The following is a 23,693-nucleotide window of genomic DNA, read 5'->3' on the forward strand; positions in this document are numbered from 1 at the left end:
CCGCCCCGGCAGGGCTGAGCCTTTCAGCGTGCCTTTCACGCTGGCTGGGCGGCCGTTAATTGGCCATCCAGTGTGAAACCGCGGTCAGCGGCTTGTTCCCCAGTCGCCCGCCGGCCCTAAAATTCTACACTGTAGTTCCAGCATCCCCTCCTGTTCCTTTGGTCCCTGGTAGCGCCCAGCCCCAGGGCTGCTTTGGTCTGTCACCAGCCTCCACCTTCCACTCTCCAGGTGAAGGGTCCCTCAATTCCACCCCCCCTCCTCCCCGTTGGTCACCCTGGTTATGTCCTGGAACGCGGTGCCTGAAAGACAGACCAGGGGAAACAAATTCAATCACTTTCAAAAGGGAATTGGATAAGTACTTGAACTGGATAAATTTTGCAGGGTTACGGGGGAATGCGACTAAATGAATAAACTGCACCAAAGAGCTAGCACAGGCACGCTGGGCCGAATGGCCTCAGTGCGGAGTGGGTGGCCCTGTCCCGATGCCCCTGGAGAGGAGGGGGGGTGGCGGGGTAGGGGAGTGGGTCCGGTGAAAGTGACGCACGATCATTACTGACCGCTCAGCTTCTCACTGACAATCGCCGGCCCACGCCACTACAGTTTAAAATTCAAGTACAGCAAATGAGCCAATCACAGTACAGCCGGTACATGTATCCGCCAATCACAGTGCGGCCGGCTGAGGAGACCGCTAGTCACAATGCAGGCGGTTGAGGAGGCAGCCAATCACAGTGCGGCCGGTTGAGGAGACAGCTAATCATAGTGCGGGCGGTTGAGAAGACAGCCAATCACAGTGCGTCCGACTGAGGAGACAGCCAATTACAATGTGGCCAAATGAGGAGCTAGCCAATCACAGTGCAGCCTGCTGACGGGACTGTCATTTACCATGCGCTTTTCCCAGGGCAGGGCCACAAGGTTCAATATTGAAAAGCTAAAATATTTTTTGAGAATTTAAGAGGAACAAAAAAAGCCGAAGAGTCAAACCTACCATCCTATTCTCAGTTTCGATTTAGATATTGGTGCGATAGAAATTGAAATTTTACTGTGGGCAAGGCATTATGGGACTTGTAGTCCTGAAGTGGTGCGGCGGCGGCAGCGCGCATGCGGGAATCCTGCGCTCCGCGGAATCGGATCCAATTTCGGGCGGTGAGAGTGTGTGGTGGTGCAGGTACCGTGTTCCAAACAGGCATTTGGGGTGAAGGCCCATCACTGCAGTTAAAGTCACCGTGGTTGTCACGTGAGCCGGTTGGAACTGGCCAGGGTTAAGCCTGTGTAGGAAAGGGACGGAGCCTGTATGACCTTCTCCCATCTGGGTTTCTCAGGTTCAATGCAGTGGGATATCTTAACTCGTTTAGCAACCCCAGGCAGGACACCTTACAGACTGTCAATGTGCAAGTACAGTACAACTGAAAAACTCGAGGAAGTCTTTCAGAGTGTTAGTAGTAAGGGAATGGGGCTCTGTAGGACCAAATCGTGATTGCATTCTCAGTGCACTTTGTTGCTGACAGCAAATTGCATTTATATAGCTTCCAGGAAAACGGCCAAAGGCACTTCACAGGATCATCATCAGTCAGAGGTTGATAATGAACCAGAATTATCTGGAAAAACTCAGCAGGTCTGGCAGCATCGGCGGAGAAGAAAAGAGTTGACGTTTCGAGTCCTCATGACCCTTCAGCAGAAGTTCTGTTGAAGGGTCGTGAGGACTCGAAACGTCAACTCTTCTTCTCCGCCTATGCTGCCAGACCTGCTGAGTTTTTCCAGGTAACTCTGTTTTTGTTTTGGATTTCCAGCATCCACAGTAGTTTTTTGTTTTTATTATAGAGGTTGATACTGAGCCACGGATCGAGATTTTTACATAGAAGACTTAAAACTCAGAGATAGGCTTTAAGCAGGAGAGGGAGGCAGAGAGGTTTAAGGAGGAATCCCAGATCTTGGGACCAAAACTGTTGCAGAAAGTGATGATTGGGGAGGCTGAAGTTGGAGATATGCTGAGTTCTTGAAGGATTATAGTGCTGGAAAAGGTTACAGAGTTAATGAGGTTAAGGCAATGGAGGGACTTGAACATGAGGATCAGCATTTAAAGTTTGATATGTTGATGGACTGGATGTAGGTCACTGAACACTGAGTGCAAATTAGGATATGGTTAGCAGAGTTTATGGAGGCTGGGAGGCTGGCAGGAGAGCATTGAAATGGTCCAGTCTGGAGGTAATCAAAATGTGTTTGAGGGTTTCAATAACAGACAGGGGTTGAGCCAGATGATATTATAGAGTTGTAAGTAGGTGGCGTTGGTGACGCAGTAGTTATGAGGTAGGGAGCTCAGTTTGGCATCAGGCCACAGGTGTGAACAGTTCAGTTTGGTCTGAGACAGTGACTAAGGAAGGTGAAGGAGTCAATGAGTGAGTGGTGTTTGTGGTGGCAGTTGAAGAGGATTGCTTCGGTCTTCCCAGTGTTTAATTGGAGCAAATTGCAACTCATCCAAGATGGGATATCAGGCAAGTAGACTGAGAACTCCAAGGCAGTGGGAGGTTGAGGGAGACTGTGGTGAGGTAGAGCTAGATTTCATCAACATACATGTAGAACCTGCGGTGCTAAGCTGGGATTGCTCTTTTATAGAGCTGGCATAGTGAGCCAAATAGCCTCCTGTGTTGTAATCATATAACGTACTGCTGCCTGTGAACTGGTAAAAAGATTTAAACCCATCACGCATACTATCTGCAGAGTCAGAACATGCTCCAGAGCTAGACTGCAAAATTTGTTTTGCAGACAGTCTAACTGCAACCTCGACTGCAATGATTTGGTGCGATTGTTTATCTCTGATTGTAAAATTGGATGTGGAGCATGACAAATGGCAAGGGTAGGATCACTGTGGCTTTGGTTCTGTTCTGATGACCAGCCTAACAGAAAGAAAACTTTGAGGGTGAAGCCTGGAGTGCGAGGGTGCTGAGGGTACAAGGTACATGAATCCAGCAGCTTTAGATTTTCACGAATCACTTCTATTACTTAACACAAAATATTTTGTTTAATTTGAATATAAAGATTATGGGCAGAATTTTTCCGTTGGCGATTTGGGGGCGGGGCCCACTTGCTGACACGAAAATAACGCGGGATGACGTCGGGAGGCACCCCTGACGTCATCCCGGTCCATTTAAATATTCAGGAAGGCGGTGGGACAGCGAAACCAGCTGTCTGCCCGCCGACCTGTCAATGGCCAATTGAGGCCATTGACAGGGTAGTTAAATCAATTAAAGGCCCTGCCCAACCAACCTTAAGGCTGGCGGGCAGGCCTGGAGCCCCAGCGGGCTTCAGAAAAAACATGAAACCTCATCCACCGGCGGGATGAGATTTCATGAAGGTTTTAAAAATCTTTAATAAAATTTCTGTGATATTTATTAACATTTCCCATCTCGTGTGACATTGTCTTATAGAAGTGGATTGATGCTCTACCACCTTGCCACTTTTTATCTGTGCTCAAGGTTAAATGTGCAGTCTTGTGCATGTGAAAATGGGCACTGTTTAACAAGTTATTAATGGTACGGTGTCTGTGGTATGGTGAGCATATGGTGATTGGGTCACTGCAGTAGAAAAGAAAGGAGCATGGATCAGTTCACCCTTTATTCAAATAAAATATATGCTATAGTGCCCGTCCCCCTCATTAATTTGATTATCAGTCAGCAAACACTCATGATTAGATCACAATTGCTAATGTGAATGGGAGTTTTGGACACTGCCTTAACTTTTTTCTTTCTACCAAGATCCCAACATTGAATAAGCAAAGTAAACTAAAAACATGACAAAGCTACCATCATAAATCTGTATCGTTTAAGAAAATTTAAATCCTAAGAAAGTGATTTCAAGAATGTCAGGGTAAATTTTTCATTATGGATACTCTTGGTGAAGGAGCAATGCAGAGTGGGATATCTAACTGACTTTACAATGGCTGTTCCTGCCTCAACATCCATCTTTTGACCCTTATTGAATTAAAGTCTATGGCACAAAACAGGTCATTCAGCCCAACTGGCCTATGTTTCACATGAGCCTCCTCCCACCCCTCTTATCTGATAATATCAGCATATTCTTCTATTCCTTTCTCCCTCATATGCATATCTAAATTCTCCTCAAATGTGTTTATGCTATTCGCCTCAACTACTTGTGGCGGCAGCTTCCAGTTCTTCCCATTCTTTGGATAGAGAAGTTCCCCCTGAATTCCCTTTTGGATTTATTAGGGACTCTCATATTTATGGCCCTTAGTTCTGGTCTTCCCACAAGTGAAAGCAGCTTCTCTGTGTCTACCCTATTAAACCCTTTCATAATATATTGTGTCACCCCCTCACTGTTCTCTCCAGAGAAGAGAGTCACAGGCTTTTCAGTCTTCATAAGTGTACCCTCCCATTTCTATCATTTTGAATCTTTTTTGCCCCCATTCTGGTTCCTCCATATCCTTTTCTTGTAACCTGGCAACCAGATGCACAGTACTCGGCAAGTGTGGTCTAACCAAGATTGCTACAAGTTTAACATAACGTCTCTGTTTTTGAATACAGTGCCTGATTATCTCTTTTATTTCCATATTTACCTCTGTGCCTACTTTTAGTGACTTGTGGGTTCGTACTTCTAAATCCCTTTGCTCCCCTACTCCATTTAGACTCATTCCAGCAATATGTAACCTCCTTATACCTAAGAAAATATATACTTGCAATATAGGGAGCGCAATTAATAACCATCAAACTAATTCCTGGGATGGAGGCATTGTCCTATGAGGAAAGATTAAATAGATTGTGCCTTTATTCTCTGGCATTTAGAAGAATGAGAAGTGACCTCATTCAAACATGCAAAATTCCTACAGGGCTCGACAGGGTAGATGCAGGAAGGATGTTTCCCCTGGTTGCGGGGGGCGGTGGGGGGGGCGCGGGGGCTAGGACATGGAACACAGTCTCAGAAGAAGGGCAGGCCATTTAGGACTGAGATGATGAGGAATTTCTTCACTCAGAGGGTGGTGAATCTTTGGCATTCTTTGCCCCAGAGGGCTGGGGAAACCCAGTCATTGAGTATGTTCAAGACTGAGATCAATGGAGTTCTACATATTAAGAACATCAAGAGATACAGGAATAATGCAGGAAAATGGTTTTCAAGTAGATCAGACATCATTGAATGGCTGAGCAGGCATGAAGGGCTGAATGGCCTCCTCCTATTATGTTCTTATTAATATATTTTTAAAACTAAATTTTAATAATTTGATCACGTACAAATGAAGCATGCCCTTTATCTGTTTCATTTCACAGGATTTTTTTTTATTGTTTGGATTTATTATCTTGTGATTCTTTATTACTGTAGGTTTCTATAACAAACTAATGGCTCAGAGACAAGCGGTGCTGGCTGTTCATCAAGCCCTCAAGAAATGTTTCCAGGTCATTGAGCAGCAACAAAATTCATGGGAAAGTACACTGACAGAATGCCTCCCCCTCCTGAGCTCACTGAGTAACCTGGCGGAGCAACTCCAGGCATGCAACAACGTGGTGCTTAAGAATACTCCCTTTCAAGAATTCCCTGATCTGCAACTCCGTCTGAAGTACAAACTCACCCAGGCTATCGAAATCAATTTGGAAAAGCTTGGTGAAAAAATGTAGGCTCTGACATCATTCATCTATTGATAATTAAGCCTAAAGTGCCATCTTGGGACATTAATTTGTACAAGCATTGACTTATTGCTGAAATCAGGCTAGATCTAATGTTAGATAAATTTATGGGCATTTCATTTTTGTGGGAAAGCTGATGGCTTCTGCAGGAAAGCTGGCCTAAAAGGGGGTTAGTGGGCCCAAAATTCTGCAGAACAAGAACAAAATTACTGCTGTTTTCCTGGGCTCCCAGTTGTTGAATCTTGCGTTCGTCAAATTGACATGTTGGCTTTGGAGAATAGAAGACTTGCCAGTTCAGGCATTCTCTGAGTTGAATAATCCCAGGTCATGTATTGCACAGTTAAGTGCTGAGTAAAGCCGCCTCTACTTTGTGGCAGTGATGTGCCTATTTCTCCACTTCAGAAGAGTGCATTTCTTACTTGCCACGTGCTTACTGCACCCCTACACCACCCCCAGATATCTTGTCAATTTGATGCGTATTAATATCCAGTTTGGGTGATTTTGTGAGGTGACAACTCCCTCCCCCCAATGCTGTTTAAGAAATGGCTTGTGATAGCACAGAGAGAAGCGTCACTGGACATGGCCTCAGGTCAGAAATGGGGCTCAGTCCCTAGCCAGCATTCCCCACTAAGGAGGCTCTGCACTAATAGTCCGATGTCATTAAACCATTCCTTCTAATGTCTCCAAGCAAGAATGATGTAATTCGTAATTTTATTTTAAAGTAAACAAGAACGAAAAGATCTCCAGGTGACCACAATATAAAGAGAGTTTTGACAGTGAGCCACAATTTCAGTGTAGTTCTACTGCCTTAAAAAAAACCATAGAAAAGCTAAAAAAAAAACCACTGAAAAGCTGAAATTTCCCTTGGGCAGCTCCAACAACACTTGAGATGCTACACCATCCAAGACAAAGCAGCCTGCTTGATTGGCACCCCTTCCACAAACATTCACTCCCTCCACCTCCAACAATGAACAGTGGCAGCAGTGTATACCAGCTACACGATGCACTGCAGAAACTCAGCAAGGCTCCTTAGGCAGCACCTTCCAAACCCACGACCCCTACCATCTAGAAGGACAAGTGTAGCAGACTCATGGGACCACCGCCACCTGGAAGTTCCCCTCCAAGCCACTCACCATCCTGACTTAGAAATATATCGCTGTTACTTCACTGTCATTGGTCAAAATCCTGGAACTCCCTCCCCAGTGGCACTGTGGGTGTACCTACACCACATGACAGCAGCAGTTCAAGAAGGCAGCTCACCACCACCTTCTCAAAGACAATTAGGATGGGCAATAAATGTTGGCCTAACCAACAAAGTCCACATCCCGTAAATGAATAAAAAAACATACATTTGTTATTATGTTCTCAAATTTGATTCATTTATTTTATTCACATTTTTGTCTCCTTGAGGATAATTATGACTTTGGCTGATGGTGTCATTTTTGAAAATCAAGGGAGATGTAAAATGGGCATCTGATCTAATACTATCTCCCATTTTACCGCCCTCCCTCCCCCACACTCCCCCTTCATGTTTTATAGGGCACTGCCTCATGCCAGTAGGCACATATAGGGCACAGGAGCTGGGCACTCTTCAATATTTGGCCCAAGTGAGGTTAGATAATCAGTTTTGGTGTGTTATTCAGCTTGTCTTCAATGTACACTGATTAAGATTCACTGGATAAGGAATGGGAGCCTTGTTTACTTTCTTCCCTCTCCAGCAATGTGATGCTGAGGCCAGTTACAGGGTGCCCACTGACATGACAGAGAGGTCAGCTAGCTCCATACAGTTTGAGAATTTGAATGGGAGTGTGTCTTTTGTTTTGTACGGGAGTGCTGTCCCCTGATCATATTGGTGAAACTTCATCTTGAAACCTTGTGCACTTTAGTTACAAATTCATAGTTATTGTAAATTTCACCTGGCTTGCCGAACTATCCCCACTCCAAATAATGTGGTGTTATTAACTTTGGTTTGGTTTGGATTAACTGTTGCCTTCTTGTTAATTCTCTTGTTGTTTAATCTCTGAAAGATCATCCATACAATTCAAAGGTTCAGAAGAGGAATGGAAGGTAAAAGCGAAGAAAATAAAACATATTCTAATATTAAGACATCTTATTGAGAAGTAACCTCCATTTACCTGGTACCTTATATCTCTGGGACATCCATATCAAATAAGTTACATTTGAACTGCAGTGGTGGTCAACCAAATGGATGCGCTAGGCTTCACAAATCACAAATTATATGACAAGCAGTCTGTTTTTGGTGGTTGGCTTGGGAACTAGTAAAACTCACTGTTCTTCAAATTGTCTGTAAGATATTAAATCAAACTCAGTTGAACATCCAATCTAAAAGACAGCACCCTATGAAAGTGCAGCATTCCCTTAGTTTCAGCCTAGACGGTGTTCAAATACTGAAGTGGGCCTTGAACCCACAACCTTCTGACTTTGAGGTAAAAGTGCCAACAACTGAACCAAGCTGATTTGCCTGTCAGAACTACTAGGATAAATTATTTAACTATGTAAATTCGCTGTTTTTGTGCACAATGTTGAGCTGAATTGGAAATCCATGATTTTTATAAGTGACTCCAGAAGACTAAAATGAACTTGCAGTGCCGTGGAATCAGGCTTAAACTGTGGTAGTTGTTACATTTCTAATTGAGATTTCACAGAGAGCCAGGGAGGAATATCCCATGTGGCTGTAATTTGAATTTGTTTGGTAATTAATCTTGATTGAACTAATGCTGTTCTTTTCCAACATCTGTCAAGGAGTGCTTTGCAAAGGGTACGGGACACAACGAATAACCAAGTGACAGTGTGCTTCCAAATGTATGAACAACATGCTGATGCCATTGGTTTGACTGCAGTCCTTGAGCGCTCATGTCTCTGTCCTTCTGTGGCAGACATGTTGGAATGGCTTCAAAATATCCAGCGGTTTTACAGAAGCCAGTATCCTTAACGTTGGCCCTTGTGCCTACAGGGCATCCCTCCTGGCTGGTGTCACTCTGCGGTAACTTCACAGGAAATGTAGGATCAGTGATGTGGCAATTCTATGCTGTTCCTTAAGATAGAAGGGTTGGCATCCTAAAACAGGTGTAATTGCAGAGGATTGAATGCGTGTTGTGAGGGGAAAGGGTGGTGGGGGAGTGGCGGTGGTAGGGGTTGGTGGGTGGTGTAGGGTTAGGTGGGAGGTGCAGGCAAGTGGGATGATGGTGGGAGCAGAGGGAATGAACATACGAATTAGGAGCAGGAGTAGGCCACTTGGCCCTTTGAGCCTGCTCTGCCATTCAATAAGATCATGGCTGATCTGATTATAACCTCAACCCTACATTCCCACCTACCCCTGATTCTCAGCACGGACTATAAAATATTCGCTAGAGCCATGTCTTCTCGGCTCGGCACCGTGCTGGACCAAATGATCCACCCTGACCAGTCCTACACCGTCCCGGACCGTACAATTTATGATAACATCCATCTGGTCCGGAACATAATCCACCATTCCCAGAGGGCTGGTCTGTCGAGCGCCTTCCTGTCCCTTGATCAGGAGAAGGCGTTCGACAGGGTGGATCACGAATATTTACTCGGGACTCTGCGAGCATTCGGTTTCGGGACGCACTTTGTCACCTGGATCCGACTTCTGTACACCGCCGCGGAGTGTCTAGTGAAGGTTAACGGGTCCCTGACGGCACCCCTTCGCTTTGGGAGAGTGGTACGTCAGGGCTGCCCCCTGTCTGGCCAGTTGTATTCTATTCGCGTGGAGCCTTTCCTGCGCCTCTTGCGGAAGAGGTTGTCGGGATTGGTTCTGCGCGGGCCGGGCATCGGGGTGGTCCTTTCGGCATACGCCGATGACGTGCTCCTAATGTTTAATGACCCGGCTGACCTGCAGAGGATGCGCGAGTGCCAGGAGGTCTACTCTGCGGCTTCTTCTGCCGGGATCAACTGGGAGAAATGTTCTGGACTCCTGGTCGGCCCATGGCAGATGGATCCCCTACCCAAGGAGCTCAGGCCTTTCACCTGGAGCAGGACCAGCATCCTCTACCTGGGGGTCCATTTCTGCCCTGCCGAGGAATCCTGGCCGGCCAACTGGCAGGAACTGGAGACGAAAGTCACCGCTCGCCTGCGGCGCTGGACAGGACTGCTCCGAGTGCTGTCTTACCGGGGTCGAGTTCTCGTCATAAACCAGCTGATCGCCGCCATGTTGTGGTATCGGCTGGTCACTTTGACCTCTCCCCCGGACTTTGTCGTAAAAATCCAGAGAATGCTAGTTGACTTCTTCTGGGACAAAAGATTGCACTGGGTCGCTGCTGAGGTTCTGAGTCTCCCGCTTAGGGAGGGCGGTCAGGTGCTAGTGTGCCTACGCACGCAGGTGGCAACTTTCCGTCTTCAGACCCTGCAGCGATACCTTTACGTCGAGCCTCCTCCGAGATGGTGTGCCCTGGCGACGTATTTCTTCCGCCAGGTGCACGGCCTGAATTATGACATGCAGCTCCTGTTTATAGAGCAGAGGGGCCTCGGTGGCTCCTTCCAGGTGTTGCCCGTCTTTTACCAGGACCTGATCAAAGTCTGGAACGTGGTCGCCTCGCGACGCAGCTCTCCCCCGTCAGGAGTAGCGGCTATCGTCAGAGAGCTGCTGCTCAGGAATCCGCCCCTCCGTCCCTTTCAGTGGCTGGCGGAGAGGAGGACTGTGGCTGCCGGGGTGACCAGGATCGGGGACGTACTGGGTGGCGGAGGACTGGGCTGGATGCTCCCACAGGAGTTGGCGCGCCGCGCGTCAGTGAGTGTCCAGGTCGCAGCCGATGCCATCCAAGACCTAAGAACGGTCGTGCTCGGACCCGAAGTCATTTTAGGTCTCGAGGTGGCCCAGGTGCGCGGTGATCTTCCGGCTGAACGTTCCCCTGTTCGGACGGAATTCCACATTGGCCCCAAGCCCCGAACCCTCCCTCGGGTGCCGGTGCCCCGCAATAATATGAGCCGCCTCGGGGACATGCCCTCCGTGCCATTTGGCACGGTGCGGAGGGGTTTTCTGTACGGTCTGCTGCTGCACACCTTCCATTTTCTCCCCCTGGTCCACCGCCCGGACACGCCCTGGCGTGCCTTGTTGCCGTCCGGCGGTGGAGGCCCCCGATGGGAGGCCCTCTACGGAGGAGTTCTCCCTCTTTCTATCGGGGACCTGGGTTGGAGGGTGTTGCATGCAGCAGTCCCCTACAATAGGAGGATGTTCAGGTTCACGGACTCCCAGGACACTTGCCCTTTTTGCGGTCTTGTGGAGTCCGTGGACCATGCATATATAGGGTGTCTTAGGCTGCACTCCCTTTTTAGTTATTTAAAAAATCTTTTATTACTATTTTGTTTGCACTTCAGTCCCACGCTCCTGATCTACGGACACCCGGTGCGGAAGGGGGTCGGGAAGGAGGAGGACCTCCTCGTGAACCTGCTCCTGGGCCTGGCCAAGTTGACCATCAACAGGTCCAGGCAGCAGGCGATCGACGGGGGAGTCCCGCCCGATCGTTTGTCCCTCTTCCGCGGCTACGTTCGTGGCCGGGTGTCCCTGGAAAGGGAGTACGCGGTGTCTGCCGGCACCATCGAGGCCTTCTGTGCCCGGTGGGCACCGCGGGGACTGGGGTGTTTTGTTGACCCCTTTAATCACACCTTAGTTTGATGTTTGTAAGGTTCCTTTAAAGTTTTTCCTTGATTTTACAGCTGACCTGACTTAGGGGCTGTGCTTGATTTCTCCCTTGTTTTTGTTAATTTAGTTTATTGTTTTGACTCGAAAAGAGTTACCCCTGATAACCTTTCACCCCCTTGTTAATCAAGAACCTATTTAGTTCTGCCTTAAAAATATTCAAAGACTCTGCTTCCACTGCCTTTTGCGGAAGAGAGTTCCAAAAACTCACAACCCTCACAGAAAACAAGTCTCATCTCTGTCTTAAATGAGCGACCCCTTGTTTTTGAACAGCGAACCCTAGTTTTAGATTCTCCCAGAAGAGGAAACATCCCCTCCACATCTACCCTATCAAGACCCCTCGGGATCTTAAAGGTTTCAATCAAGTCACCTCTTACTCTTCTAAACTCCTGTGGATACAAACCTAACCTAACCTGCCCAACCTTTCCTCATAAGACAACCCGCCCTTCTCTGAACTGCTTCTAATCCATTTACATCTTTCCTTAAATAAGGAGACCAATAGTGTACACAGTACTCCAGATGTGGTCCCACAAATGCCCTGTGCAAGTGAAGTATAACCTCCCCACTTTTGTCATTAATTCCCCACCGAATGAATGATAACATTCTATTAGCTTTCCTAATATCTTGCTGTACCTGCATACCAGTCTTTTGCGATTCATCCACCAGGACACCCAGATCCCTCTGCACCTCAGAGCTCCACAATCTATCACCATTTAGATAATATGCTTTTTTGTTCTTCCGGACAAAATGGACAATTTCACATTTTCCCACATTATACTTAATTTGCCGGATCTTTACCCTCTCACTTAACCTATCTGTGTCCCTTTGTAGTCTCTTCAAGTCTTCTTCACAACTTACTTTCCTACTGTTATGGCACAGCTGATGGCAAATGCTGAGCTGCTCAAATCCCAAAGGGCAACTTGAAACAACTGCCACAACTTTCTATAAATTTCGAAATGTGCGCCTTGAATTCAGTAATAGTAAGACCACCAAGTCTTACAGGTTTCTTACGAAACTAAATTAAATCTTTATTAATAGAAGAAATGATTATAATTACATGCATAAATCTACAAATTACTACTATGATAACTTCTAAATCTCCTAATTAATCTAACTCCCAGTTACACTTTTATTAAGGCAACAGTAAGACACGCAGATTTTAAAAGACCCAGGCAAAGAAACACGATACCCTGAACAATTCAATTCAAAGTGAGTTTTCCTAACTTCAGTTCTTTGTAGGAAGCAGCTTGAGGCTTTGATGCTGGAGGTTTTCACACTTGTTAGATCTTAAAATGCCTATTCTTACACACAGCCTTCTCTCCTTTATACATATTTTCCCCTTTGAATGCAAATTCCCATTGTTTCACTATGGGCATCATTTGCCACCCGTCGGGGAGCGGAGGGCGGGTTGTGCGGGTGCAGGCGAAGGTGGGCGGATTTCAGATCGGCAGCCCCACTCAGGGGTGTGCTGCCATTTTATGTGGGCGGGCCAATTAAAGCCCACCCAGCGTGACGTCTGTCCGGAAGCGCTGTGCACTCGCTGTCCAGGCGGGGAGGTGGTGGGGAGGGGAATTCCCTGAGGCAAAGTGCTGCCTCAGGGAGCTCGGCTCAAGTTTGAAAATTTTATTGAAGGGGGACAAAATATTCCTGACATATCCCCTCATGTGACACTGTCACATGAGCAAGGACATGTCAAATACTTAAAATTTTATATACATTTAAAATATACATATACATTTTAAATCCCTCATGAAACCTCATCCCACCTGTGGATGAGGTTTAATGTTTTTTCTGAAGGCTGCTTGTGCTCTTTGTATGCCCACTAACCTTAAGGTTGGAAGGGCAGGTCCATTAACTGGGTTAATTACTCTTTAAAGGCCTTAAGTGGCCATTGACAGTTGGCTGCGCGCCCGCCGAACTGAAAATCTAAATGATGTGCAGTGACGTCAGGACGCACACCCGATGTCACTGCGTGTCATTTTACATGTCGGCGAGCGGGCCCCACCTCCCACCCACCGATAGAAAAATGCTGCCCTATGTCTTTGGACCTTACCTTTCTAACAATAAAAAATCTATCATAGTACCAATTTTACCAGTAATCTTTGGGAAAAATAAACATACTGGGCAGAATTTTCTGCCTGTCGGGCGGGCAAGCCCGACCCAATCTCCGGTGGGCGGGGAACCAATCCCCGCTGGAGAAGCGGGCCCTGCCGCCATTTTATGTGGGCAGGCCAATTAATGCCCGCCCAGCGTGACGCCCACCAGCGCTTCCTGCGAGGGCAGCGGTGGGGGGATTCCCCAAAAGCGAGAGTGCGCTCTTTCGCGCATGTGCACATCTCCCTGAGGCTAAGCGCTGCCTCAGGGAGATCGCTGACAGTTCTAAAAACATTAAAAATAGAAAAAAATCCTTAACATGTCCCCCTCATGTGACAATGTCACATGAGATGGGACATGTTCATAATTTACACTAAAACTTTAATAAACTTTTTAAATCCCTACGTGAAACCTCATCCCACCGCTGGATGAGGATTCATGTTTTATCTAGTTGCCGCCGGGGCTCCTGGCCGACCCGCCAGCCTTAAGGTTGGACAGGCAGGTCCTTTAATTGTTTTAATGATCCTGTCAATGGCCTCAGTTGGCCATTAACAGGTGGGCGGGCCCACAGCTGGTTTTGCTGCGCCCCTGCCTTCCTGAAAATTTTAATGGGGCGCAGTGACGTCGGGGGTTCCGCCCGGTGTCATCCCGCGTCATTTTACGCGTTGGCGAGCGGGCCCCGCCCCCTGCTCACCGACAGCAAAATGCAGCCCACTGTTTCTTAAATTCTGGCTAGGTGAAACATTTCACCCCACCTTTGAATTCAGGCTACTCTAGTTTATTTAAAATGCAAATATTCCCTTTACACCTATGTTTACCTACTAACATTTCAAACCTAGCTTACTTCTGTTACATCAAAGCCTTCAGACCAACTGCCTTTAATTCAATTAAATAGACACAGACATAGACCCATAGACACAGACCCCACTATTACTCTACAATAAATTCCAATATCCAGGCTTGGGCTGACAAGTGGCAAGTAACATTCGTGCCACACAAGTGTCAGGCAATGACCATCTCCAACAAGAGAGAATCTAACCACCGCCCCTTGACATTCAATGGCATTGCAATCATTAAACCCCCACTATCAACATCCTGGTGGTTACCATTGACCAGAAACTGAAATGTACTAGCTATATGAATACTGTGGCTACAAGAGCAGGTCAGAGGCCAGGAATCCTCCGACAAGTAACTCGCCTCCTGACTCTCTAAGCCTGTCCATTATCTACAAGGTACAAGTCAGGAGCGTGGTGGAATACTCCCCACTTGCCTGGATGAGTGCAGCTCCCACAACACTCAGGAAGCTGACACCATCCCGGACACAGCAGCCCACTTGATTGGCGCCACATGCACAAACATTCACTCCCTCCACCACCAACTCACAGTAGCAGCATGTGTACCATCTACAAGATGCACTGCAGGAATTCACTAAGGCTCCTTAGCCAGCACCTTTCAAACTCATGATCGCTACCATCTAGAAGGACAAGGGCAGCAGATAGATGGGAACACCAACACCTGGAAGTTCCCCTCCAAGTCACTCACCATCCTGACTTGGAAATATATCGCTGTTCCTTCACTATCGCTGGGTCAAAATCCTGGAACTCCCTTCCTAACAGCACTGTGGGAATACCTACACCACATGGACTGCAGCGGTTCAAGAAGGCAGCTCGCCATCACCTTCTCAAGGGCAATTAGGGATGGGCAATAAATGCTAGCTCAGCCAGTGAAGCTCACATCCTGTGAATGAATAAAAAAGAATAACATGAAAATTATTATATCTTCCTGACACCTATCTTTGTGTCGTCAGCAAATTTAGCAAGTGTACCTTCGGTCCCTGCATCCAAGTTATTTATATGAATTGTAAAAAGTTGAGGCCCCAATACTGATTCCTGTGGCACACCACCCGTTACATCTTGCCAACTAGAAAAAGATCCATTTATGCCTACTCTGTTTCCCGTTAGCTAGCCAATCTCCTATCCATGCCAATATGTTACCCCCTATACAATGAGCTTTTATTTTCCGCAATAACCTTTGATGTGGCACCTTATCAAATGCCTCTGGAAATCTAAGTACCATACATCAATTCCACTTCTTCCACAGCACTCCAAAGAACTCCAATAAATTGGTTAAACTTGATTTCCCTTTCACAAAACCATGTTACACATCTAAACGTTGGGATGGAAGTGTGAACACTCCAGGACGACAACTGGAGTCCTATGTTTGTCAGAGGATTCCCAATTAGTAGTTTAAAAGGGCTCACATCAGAATCAGGGCCCTCTGGCCTTGCAGCAGTAGGGCTGAGTGAACGTGCTGCAGCCACAGTGACTATGGTAACAGGGCTCTGGATTACTGCCCCTCCGCCCACATTTTCAAGGCACTGCCCTGTTTTTGCCAGGAGGGAGGCCTGAAAATGAACCCCTCTTTTCTGAAATTCCTTCCCTTGCCATGTCTCTCCCCACCTCCAATCACCTTATTGCCGCGCTTTCAGCCGTCTCCCTTGATTTTCCATAATATCCATACCGGACCTCCAATTGTTGGTATGTGTTAATAGAGTAAAGATGCTATATAATTGTAAGTTCTTGATTGTAGAAGATTAAGTGAAAGATCCATCTGACCCTTGAACTGCTTGTCACTCTATCACTGTGCTTTGATTAACAACCATGCAAGATATCTATCGAGGAAACTCTTACTTCAGAGTATCAACCCTGATAATCTGCCAAATCTTCGAGCTCTCCCCCAATCCTGGAGCAGTGTGTTGGAACAGATGGATCAGGACTTGGTTCGAGGTAATTTGTAGTCACTTTTTCATTCTCCTGTTCACACCTTGCCTGGACCATTTCCTCCAGCAGATTAAAACAATAGCAATTTGGGCGGGTTACTGCTTCTGGAAGCTGTGGAACTATAAGCCAGTTAGCACCTTTTGAGAGGCAAAGGAAGACAAGAAGCAGAGTTGGAAGAAGAGACAGGAGGGGAAACAAAAGTATAAATCTGAAACCTTGAGTCTGTACCACAGAGTAATGCTTTTACTTCAGCCATTTGAAGAAGGATGTCATTGAAAAAAAATCTGGAAATCAAATAACTGCAGGCCGGTCAGTGATGGGTAAGGTTTTAGAATTAGTAAACAGGGACAAAAAAAAATCAATAGACACTTGGAGAAGTTTGAATTAATTAAGCAGAGCCAGCACAGACTTTTAAAAGGCAATTATGCTGGATTAATCTAATTGTATTTTTTGATGAGGTAACAGAGAAGATCGATGAAGGGAATGGAATGGATGTTATCTGTGTGGATTTTGAAAAATGTTTGATAAAGTACCACTTAAAAAGCTCGTTAACAAAATTGAGGTTCATGGAAAAGGACGGTTATTGTCAGCTTGGATAAAAAAATGGCAGAAGGACACATAACAGTGAATCATGGTAAATGGTTGTCTTTTGACTGGAGGGTGGTAGACAGTGGTGTTCCCCAAGGGTGAATGTTAGGACCACTACTTTTGTTGATATATCTAAATGGCTTGGATATTAGAATATAGGGTAAAATTTAAAGCTTCTGAAGATACCAAACTTAAAGGTGTGGAATACAGTGGCGATGATATCAATCATCTACAAAAGGACATAGGCTAGCAGAATGGGTAGACAAGTGGCAGATGGAATTTAATGCAGAGGAATGTGAGGTGATGCATTTTGGCAGATGGAATAAGGAGAGGCAATATAGACTTAATGGCATAATTCTAAAGAGTGTGCAGGGTCAGAAGGAACTGGGGTTCATGTGCATAGATCTTTTATGTGAGAACATATTGAGAGGTTGTTAGCAAAGCATATGGGACCTTGGGCTTCATAAATAGAGATATTGGAAATAAAAAGTTAAAAATGGAAGTTATGTTGGACCTGCATAAAGCTCTAGTTAAGACACAACTAGAGTATTGCATCCAGTTCTGGTCACCACACTTAAGGAAGGATGTGAGGATCCTTGAGAGGGTGCAGAGCAGATTAACCAGAATGGAAGACCAAGAAAAGCTGTTCCCAAAAGCTGATGATAGAAGGACTAGGGGACTCAGATTTAAGGGCAAGAGATGCAAGGGGAATGTGAGGAAGAGCTTTTTTACACTGCAAGTGTAAACTTGCTGCCTCTGATGGTGATGAAAATGGAAATAATCAATGATTTCAAAAGGAAATTGGATAGGTAGTTGAAGGAAATAAATTGGCAGGGCTACAGGGACCAGCATGGGCCTAATGACCTCCTCCTGTGCCATAATGACTCTCTGACTCTATCCAAAGCTGGTATCAGTAAAATAGACCATGAAGTTGTTAGATTATTGTAAAAAAAAAACAATCCGACTAATATGCTTTAGGAAGGAAGCATGTCATCCTTATCCAGGATTGGCCCATATGTGACTCCAATTCCACAACAATATGATTAATGATTAACTCTTAACTGTCCTCTGAAGTGGTCCAGCAAGCCACTCAGTTAGAACAGTAGGGATTGGCAATAAATGACACCCTTGCCAATGATGCCCACACCCTGAAAATGAAAACAAAATCAGTAGCACAAACCATATTATTAAATTTGAATTGCTAGAACTTGCTTTTATACTTGTAAGCATGAAAGTTTTGCTTGTCTGTGGTACTCAAAGGATCACTGATGTTGCATCTTTGTTTTAATGGTGCAGATACTCTACTAAAATTGACATACTTCGTGGAAACTCACCAAGGCTCCTAGCATGGCCGCACACTTTGCTGGAACTGCCAGGATTTCGATTTCTACTTGAAGCCATATGTTCTGAAAAGGGACAATTCACCAACATCCCAATGTGGAAGGTAGTTCAGGGGTGATTTCCCCTACCCTGTGCATACTGTGAATGTGGCCGAAACTAATCCTCAAGAACGGGCTTAGTTTGTATTTTTACCTCATTTTCAGCCTCTGGAAAGGAAAGCCTCATTCCTTTGCTGATAACACCAGGCTTTGATAAGGTTTTAGGATATAGGGGGATGTAAGCTTGCCCATTCAACCTTGAAGGCGGCAAGTCAATGTGGCTCTGAGATATGGAGATATGTACAAAAGGGGCCACTTCTGCAGTTGTTCTGTAAGTAACTCACTAGTATGTTACCTCATTGTGTCTAAAATCCCGTGGTGCCTTTGTCTGTCAAATGAGGCTAAGCAGAGTCACATGATGTTAGATGCTGAAGTCCTTTATTGGTTACAGTTTAAAAGGATAACATACTATTAGGTTAATCGATTATTATAGTTTGATTGTGTGTAAACTAAGCTAAAACTAATCATTAAACATAAATTTCCATACACATTCCCCACCTTGAGGCTAAAATGCTTAGGCATTTGATGCCTCACATAACAATTCTATCATTGTTTTTCAGAGCAGCCCAGCTCAAATCAATGGTGTGCCTCCGAAGCCTCTGGGTGAGGTGTCTCAGGTAGCAGAGAATCCGTATTATCCTGGTAATTGTCACTATTTGTACTAGGACAAATATTGTGGACAGCGTTCTTAACCATGGATGTTGGCCTACATTTAAAATAATTTCCCACCAGTGTCAGGCTCCTAATTCTCTTAATTCCTCATTCTTTTTCCTCATTGTTTTGTTGCATCTTTATCAAGTGATTCTGAGATGTAGTAGTTCTTTCTACTATGGACCTCAAATTTAAGGATAGAGGGCGTATAGGGTGTCCTAACTGAACTATCGCTTTTAGTGCTTCCTCTTGCGTCCCAAAATTAACTCGGAGTTTGGTGATGTTATGTACAGGTACTGGAAACAGAATACTATCCCCAATACATCTGATCTGTATAGGTTTAAAACAGAATGTGGGTTTCAAAATAGGACACCATTTTGCTCCATGCTTCATTCGCAGGGTGTTAGTTGTGACACAGTAAATTCACATTTGTAAATATAAATACTTAGCATGTTCCTCTTCCCACTGTTGAATGTTCATCTCACAATTTGGTGAATCTTGACCTAAGGTAAACCCACAAACTGGTTTCCCAGAGTCCCTAACATCACAACGGCAGATGTAAATGTCTTGTCTTCTGAGCAACACTCAAGATTGGACTATCTCAAGTGTCGTTGCATTGTATTAATATAGCTGGGTGGGATGCATAAGAGACATAAATGTGTTGCTTCAGAATTCCTATAGATTCTACTCTGAATATCTCCCATCAGGTTTCCTCCTGTGGGTGTGGTAACCAAAGGGCCACAGGTACCAAGCCCCAGTGTGCCTGACTTCCCTTTACTAAATACAAAAGCCTATTTGTCAAGCTCTCTTAATGTCACTGTAACCCGTGAACCATTTACTAATCCTGCTACCATTTATAAAAGATTGTATTAGACCATTTTCTACGATATTAAGTTCATTCATTAATTCTTATGAGGATCAAATGTCATTTCAAACTTGAGTGAGTCATTGAAAGAAAGATCCCAATTTCCACAGGACAAGTCCTTACTCCTTCACCCCTTGTCCCATTATTGTTCTTGATCACTCTTGCTTTTCTCTAGCCCTTGAGTGGGGTGATCTGCACAAAAAAAATCAAATTTTATTTTTGTAAGATTTCAGTTTCCTGTTCCCATAACTTGTGTTAAATTTCATTTTCCACTGTAACTTGAATGTGACCTCTAAATAATATCAGCTTAGATTTATGCTCCTTTCAGTCTGACACTCTAACCTTACTTGCGACTTGGTGGGACTTAGGGAAACAGATAGATTTACTTTATGGTCAGACACACAAGCAGCTGGTGTGTCATCTCACTGATGCCTTCTCTCTTTTCAGCATGGACCAGTACCTGTTGCCTGTATGGTTAAAGTTGCAAATGAACAAAATTGGAATTTAAGTTCAAATGGCACCTAGAACTTACAATATCCCTTTTCAATTAAAGTATGGGTGACACCATGTTCTAACATATTGGAGCTCCAGCCCGCTGCAGCAGTGGTCTGCCAGCCATTTACAGTAAATTGATTATTTTCAAAGCATAAATGCTAGCAGCCTCTTTTAAGTGGTTTCTACTTGGTTTGCAATCAGAACAAATTCACTGAAGAATGGTTGCCTCCTTGACCTAATGTCCCTGCAATTTGCTAGTGATGATTGTGTATTCTAGCCAGATTAATTGCTGCAATAAATAAAACAGTGATTACCATAATCCTATATATATGTAGTAAAAATCATACAGAATTATCATTTAAAATGTGATTTGAAATAGATTTATTTATAAACCAGAATAAATATATTAAACTTGGTATCTCAACCGTATTGCTCTGGTAAGGCTGTGTCCAGCAGAATGTGAGGGAACAATGGAGTGGAAAGTTGCCTCACACTGTGCCCCTGAGAGATTAAAGTGGCATAGAAAGATGTGGAAGCAAAGGTCCTGAAAATACTGGCGGAGCCTGGCAGTGGGAGTGGGGGCTTGGGGGAGGGAGGGGGTCAGGAGTTACAAATCAAATTGGAGAGGAACTCACACCTGCCCCATTGCCTGTGACCCTAATCTATCCAAAACCATGTGATGGGTGTCGACACTGTTGATGCTGCAACTAGGGCACCCGTCTGAGTGGGGTAAGTGGATTCAATGTGGCATGTGGCCACAACATAAAAGGACCCTGGCAATCTTAAGTTCAGTTTCTTTATGCCACCAACTTTGGCAATACAACAGATTACTCTAGTTAAAAGCAGCATTTGAAATTTTAAATTCCTCAACCCCCTGCTCCCAAAGCTCGAGGAACACCCAACATCAAGGATGCACAAGCATCCCTGCGCCACAACATTGCTCAGGGCCTTAATGAGGAAAATGGTAAACTGCTCATTCACATTACATTGTGATACACCTGTCCATTGTGGCTGGACACTTTATACACAGACCCATCAAAGTGGCAAGATTTCTTGGGCGGGGGGGAGGGGGTGGGTGAGGGATTAAGAGTGGGGTCATGTAAAGGGAGAGAATCCTTTTGTGGCTTCAGGCTCTGCCCCAAACACCCCCTTTCTCTGCCATTGCAATTTGGAAAACCAAACCTCTGACTTTAGGAATATTGGAGGCAATGTCCCTGGTGTAGTGGAGAAAACAGGAGATACAAGTGAATTGCACAAAATTGTTGCATGGTGCAGTGTATATACGTCACAAGGAAGAAGAGAAAAAAAGCAAGTTAGTCTGCAATAAAATTAAATTATGTATCATAAAAGGGTTTAATATATTTAGTGAAATAGATTTATAAATAAATCTATTTTAAATCACATTTTAAATGATAATTCTGTATGTTTTTTACTACATAGGTATAGGATTATGGTAATCACTGTTTTATTTATTGCAGTAATTAATCTGGCTAGAATACACAATCATCACTAGCAAATTGTGGGGACATTAGGTCAAGGCAGCAACCATTCTTCAGTGAATTTGTTTTGATTGCAAACCAAGTATAAACCACTTAAAAGAGGCTGCTAGCATTTATGTTTTTAAAATAATCAATTTACTGTAACTGGATGTGTGCCTAGGTGAGTCTTAGGAAGTCAGTTCTTTGATTTGACAGCATTTTGAAGGATGCTTTGTTGACTGACGTAAATGTTGGACTGGAAAAAGACCAGCTGGCCATGAGACAGACGGTCCCTACCCCACCCGGAGCCAGGTAATCTCCTGGGAGAGGTGAAAAACCAGTTAAAAATCCAGGCCAATTAGAGTGGAGGGAGTTGGCGGGGAGGGGTGGGACAGGGGGTGGTTAGAGGTGGGTGGAGAATTTGTTAAGTTTCTCTCTGCCCCTTTTAGGCGATTTAAAACCAGCCCAGGAGGATCACCTTGACCTTGATTTATATTGCAGGATACCTAGTTCTTGTACAATGTAATCTCGGTCCCAGCCAGAAATGGAGCCAGCTGTCTGCTGAAGCAAGGTGTATAATAAATCAGTATTCACTGCATCACAGGTTAAATGGAAAGGAGAGGGGATATATTTGTAATTTACCTGGTACACCTCTCTAGTTCTTCTGGGTCCATTGAGATAGAGATCAGCAATTGGAGACTCCCTGACAATAAGCCAAAGCTTGTATGTGTGTGTTGTAGGTTTAGACCAGAGTTATTAGAAGTCTCATCCATTATTTTTAATCCAAGAAGGAAATTTAATTAAAAAATGCTGTGTTCAGGTGAAATCTGTGACACTGATTTTCTACCAATTTAATTTTTGCCTTTTAATAAACCTGAATCTAGTTTACAGCCTGATTCACATTGCCTGGTATTTATTCCCCTGTTTCTTGAAGACTAGTAGAGGGCTCTGCCAATTGCAAGCTGTCAGAAATGATCCCTGGTACAAGGCACACCATCTGAAATCTAGTGACATTCTAGATATCACAATATTGGGATCATACCTGGCATGTGAGAATTTTGGGAAAATGTGACCTCAAGCTGCAAACCTTCCTTTTACAGAAATGCGTCAGAGTATCACATTCTATCCACTGGTTTGTGTTTTGTTGTGCTTTCTGAGGAACGCCAATAACATTGGACAAGACCAACTATCACTGTTGATTTGCTTTTCCAGCAGAAGTAATAGCTGCATCTGGGGGAACCGTCAACCATGGGCAAAGGGTTACAAGTGTAGCTACCAAGATGAACCAATTGCCCCATAATAAAGAAAATGCACTGACCAGTTAACAAGTGTACCTGTCATCCAAGAGATTCATTTGGATTGTGTGAAGGAATATCATTCCACAATCTCCTTCCCAATCTGTTAGATTGAATGTTTTTCCCCACCTCTCCCTGCACACTGTCTCTCCAACTCTGATGACTCATGGGGCTGGATTTCATGGGGCCCTGTTTCCCACCCACTATCCTGACTAAAAAGCTGGTCGGGAGCTTGCCCACAAAAAGCCAGCTGCCCTGCAGCCATTTTATGCTTGGTGGGGCGCTAGTTCGCTCAGGGTGAGATTTCTTTCCCCCATTTAGGAAGGAAGTCCTGCCGTAGCTGTTGGCCAATCGGATTGGCCAGTAGCTCTGTAGTCCCAACATCACCAGGTATTTTTAATTCTTTCACAGGGTGTGGGCGTTATTGGTTAGGCGGCCATTTATTGCCCTTGAAAAGGTGGAGTGAGCTGCCTTCTTGAACCGCGGCAGTCCATCTGTGTAGGTGCACACACAGTGCTGCTAGGGAGGGAGTTCCAGGATTTTTACCCAGTGACAGTGAAGGAATGACGGTGATATATTTCCAAGTCAGGATGGCGTGTGGCTTGGAGGGGAACTTGCAGTTCATGGTGTCCCCATGCATCTGCTGCACTGGCCCTAGATGGTAGAGGTCACGGGTTTGGAAGGTGCTGTCGAAGGAGCCTTGG

At 45.0% G+C, this 23,693-nt stretch overlaps 1 protein-coding gene across 1 annotated transcript; it reads left to right on the forward strand.

The window, feature by feature from the left end:
* The first annotated feature begins 1,113 nt into the window (after nt 1-1,113).
* On the forward strand, nt 1,114-22,590 carry airim (AFG2 interacting ribosome maturation factor). The gene is made up of 5 exons (XM_078566955.1): nt 1,114-1,165; nt 5,326-5,614; nt 8,391-8,570; nt 16,066-16,184; nt 18,063-22,590. Exons 2-5 carry the CDS (start codon nt 5,343-5,345, stop codon nt 18,110-18,112), a joined length of 621 nt encoding a protein of 206 aa, XP_078423081.1. The 5' UTR covers nt 1,114-1,165; nt 5,326-5,342; the 3' UTR covers nt 18,113-22,590.
* Nucleotides 22,591-23,693: the final 1,103 nt, after the last annotated feature.

The sequence above is a fragment of the Cetorhinus maximus genome, chromosome 21 (assembly GCF_964194155.1).
Source record: "Cetorhinus maximus chromosome 21, sCetMax3.hap1.1, whole genome shotgun sequence".
In the NCBI taxonomy this organism is placed as follows: domain Eukaryota; kingdom Metazoa; phylum Chordata; class Chondrichthyes; order Lamniformes; family Cetorhinidae; genus Cetorhinus; species Cetorhinus maximus.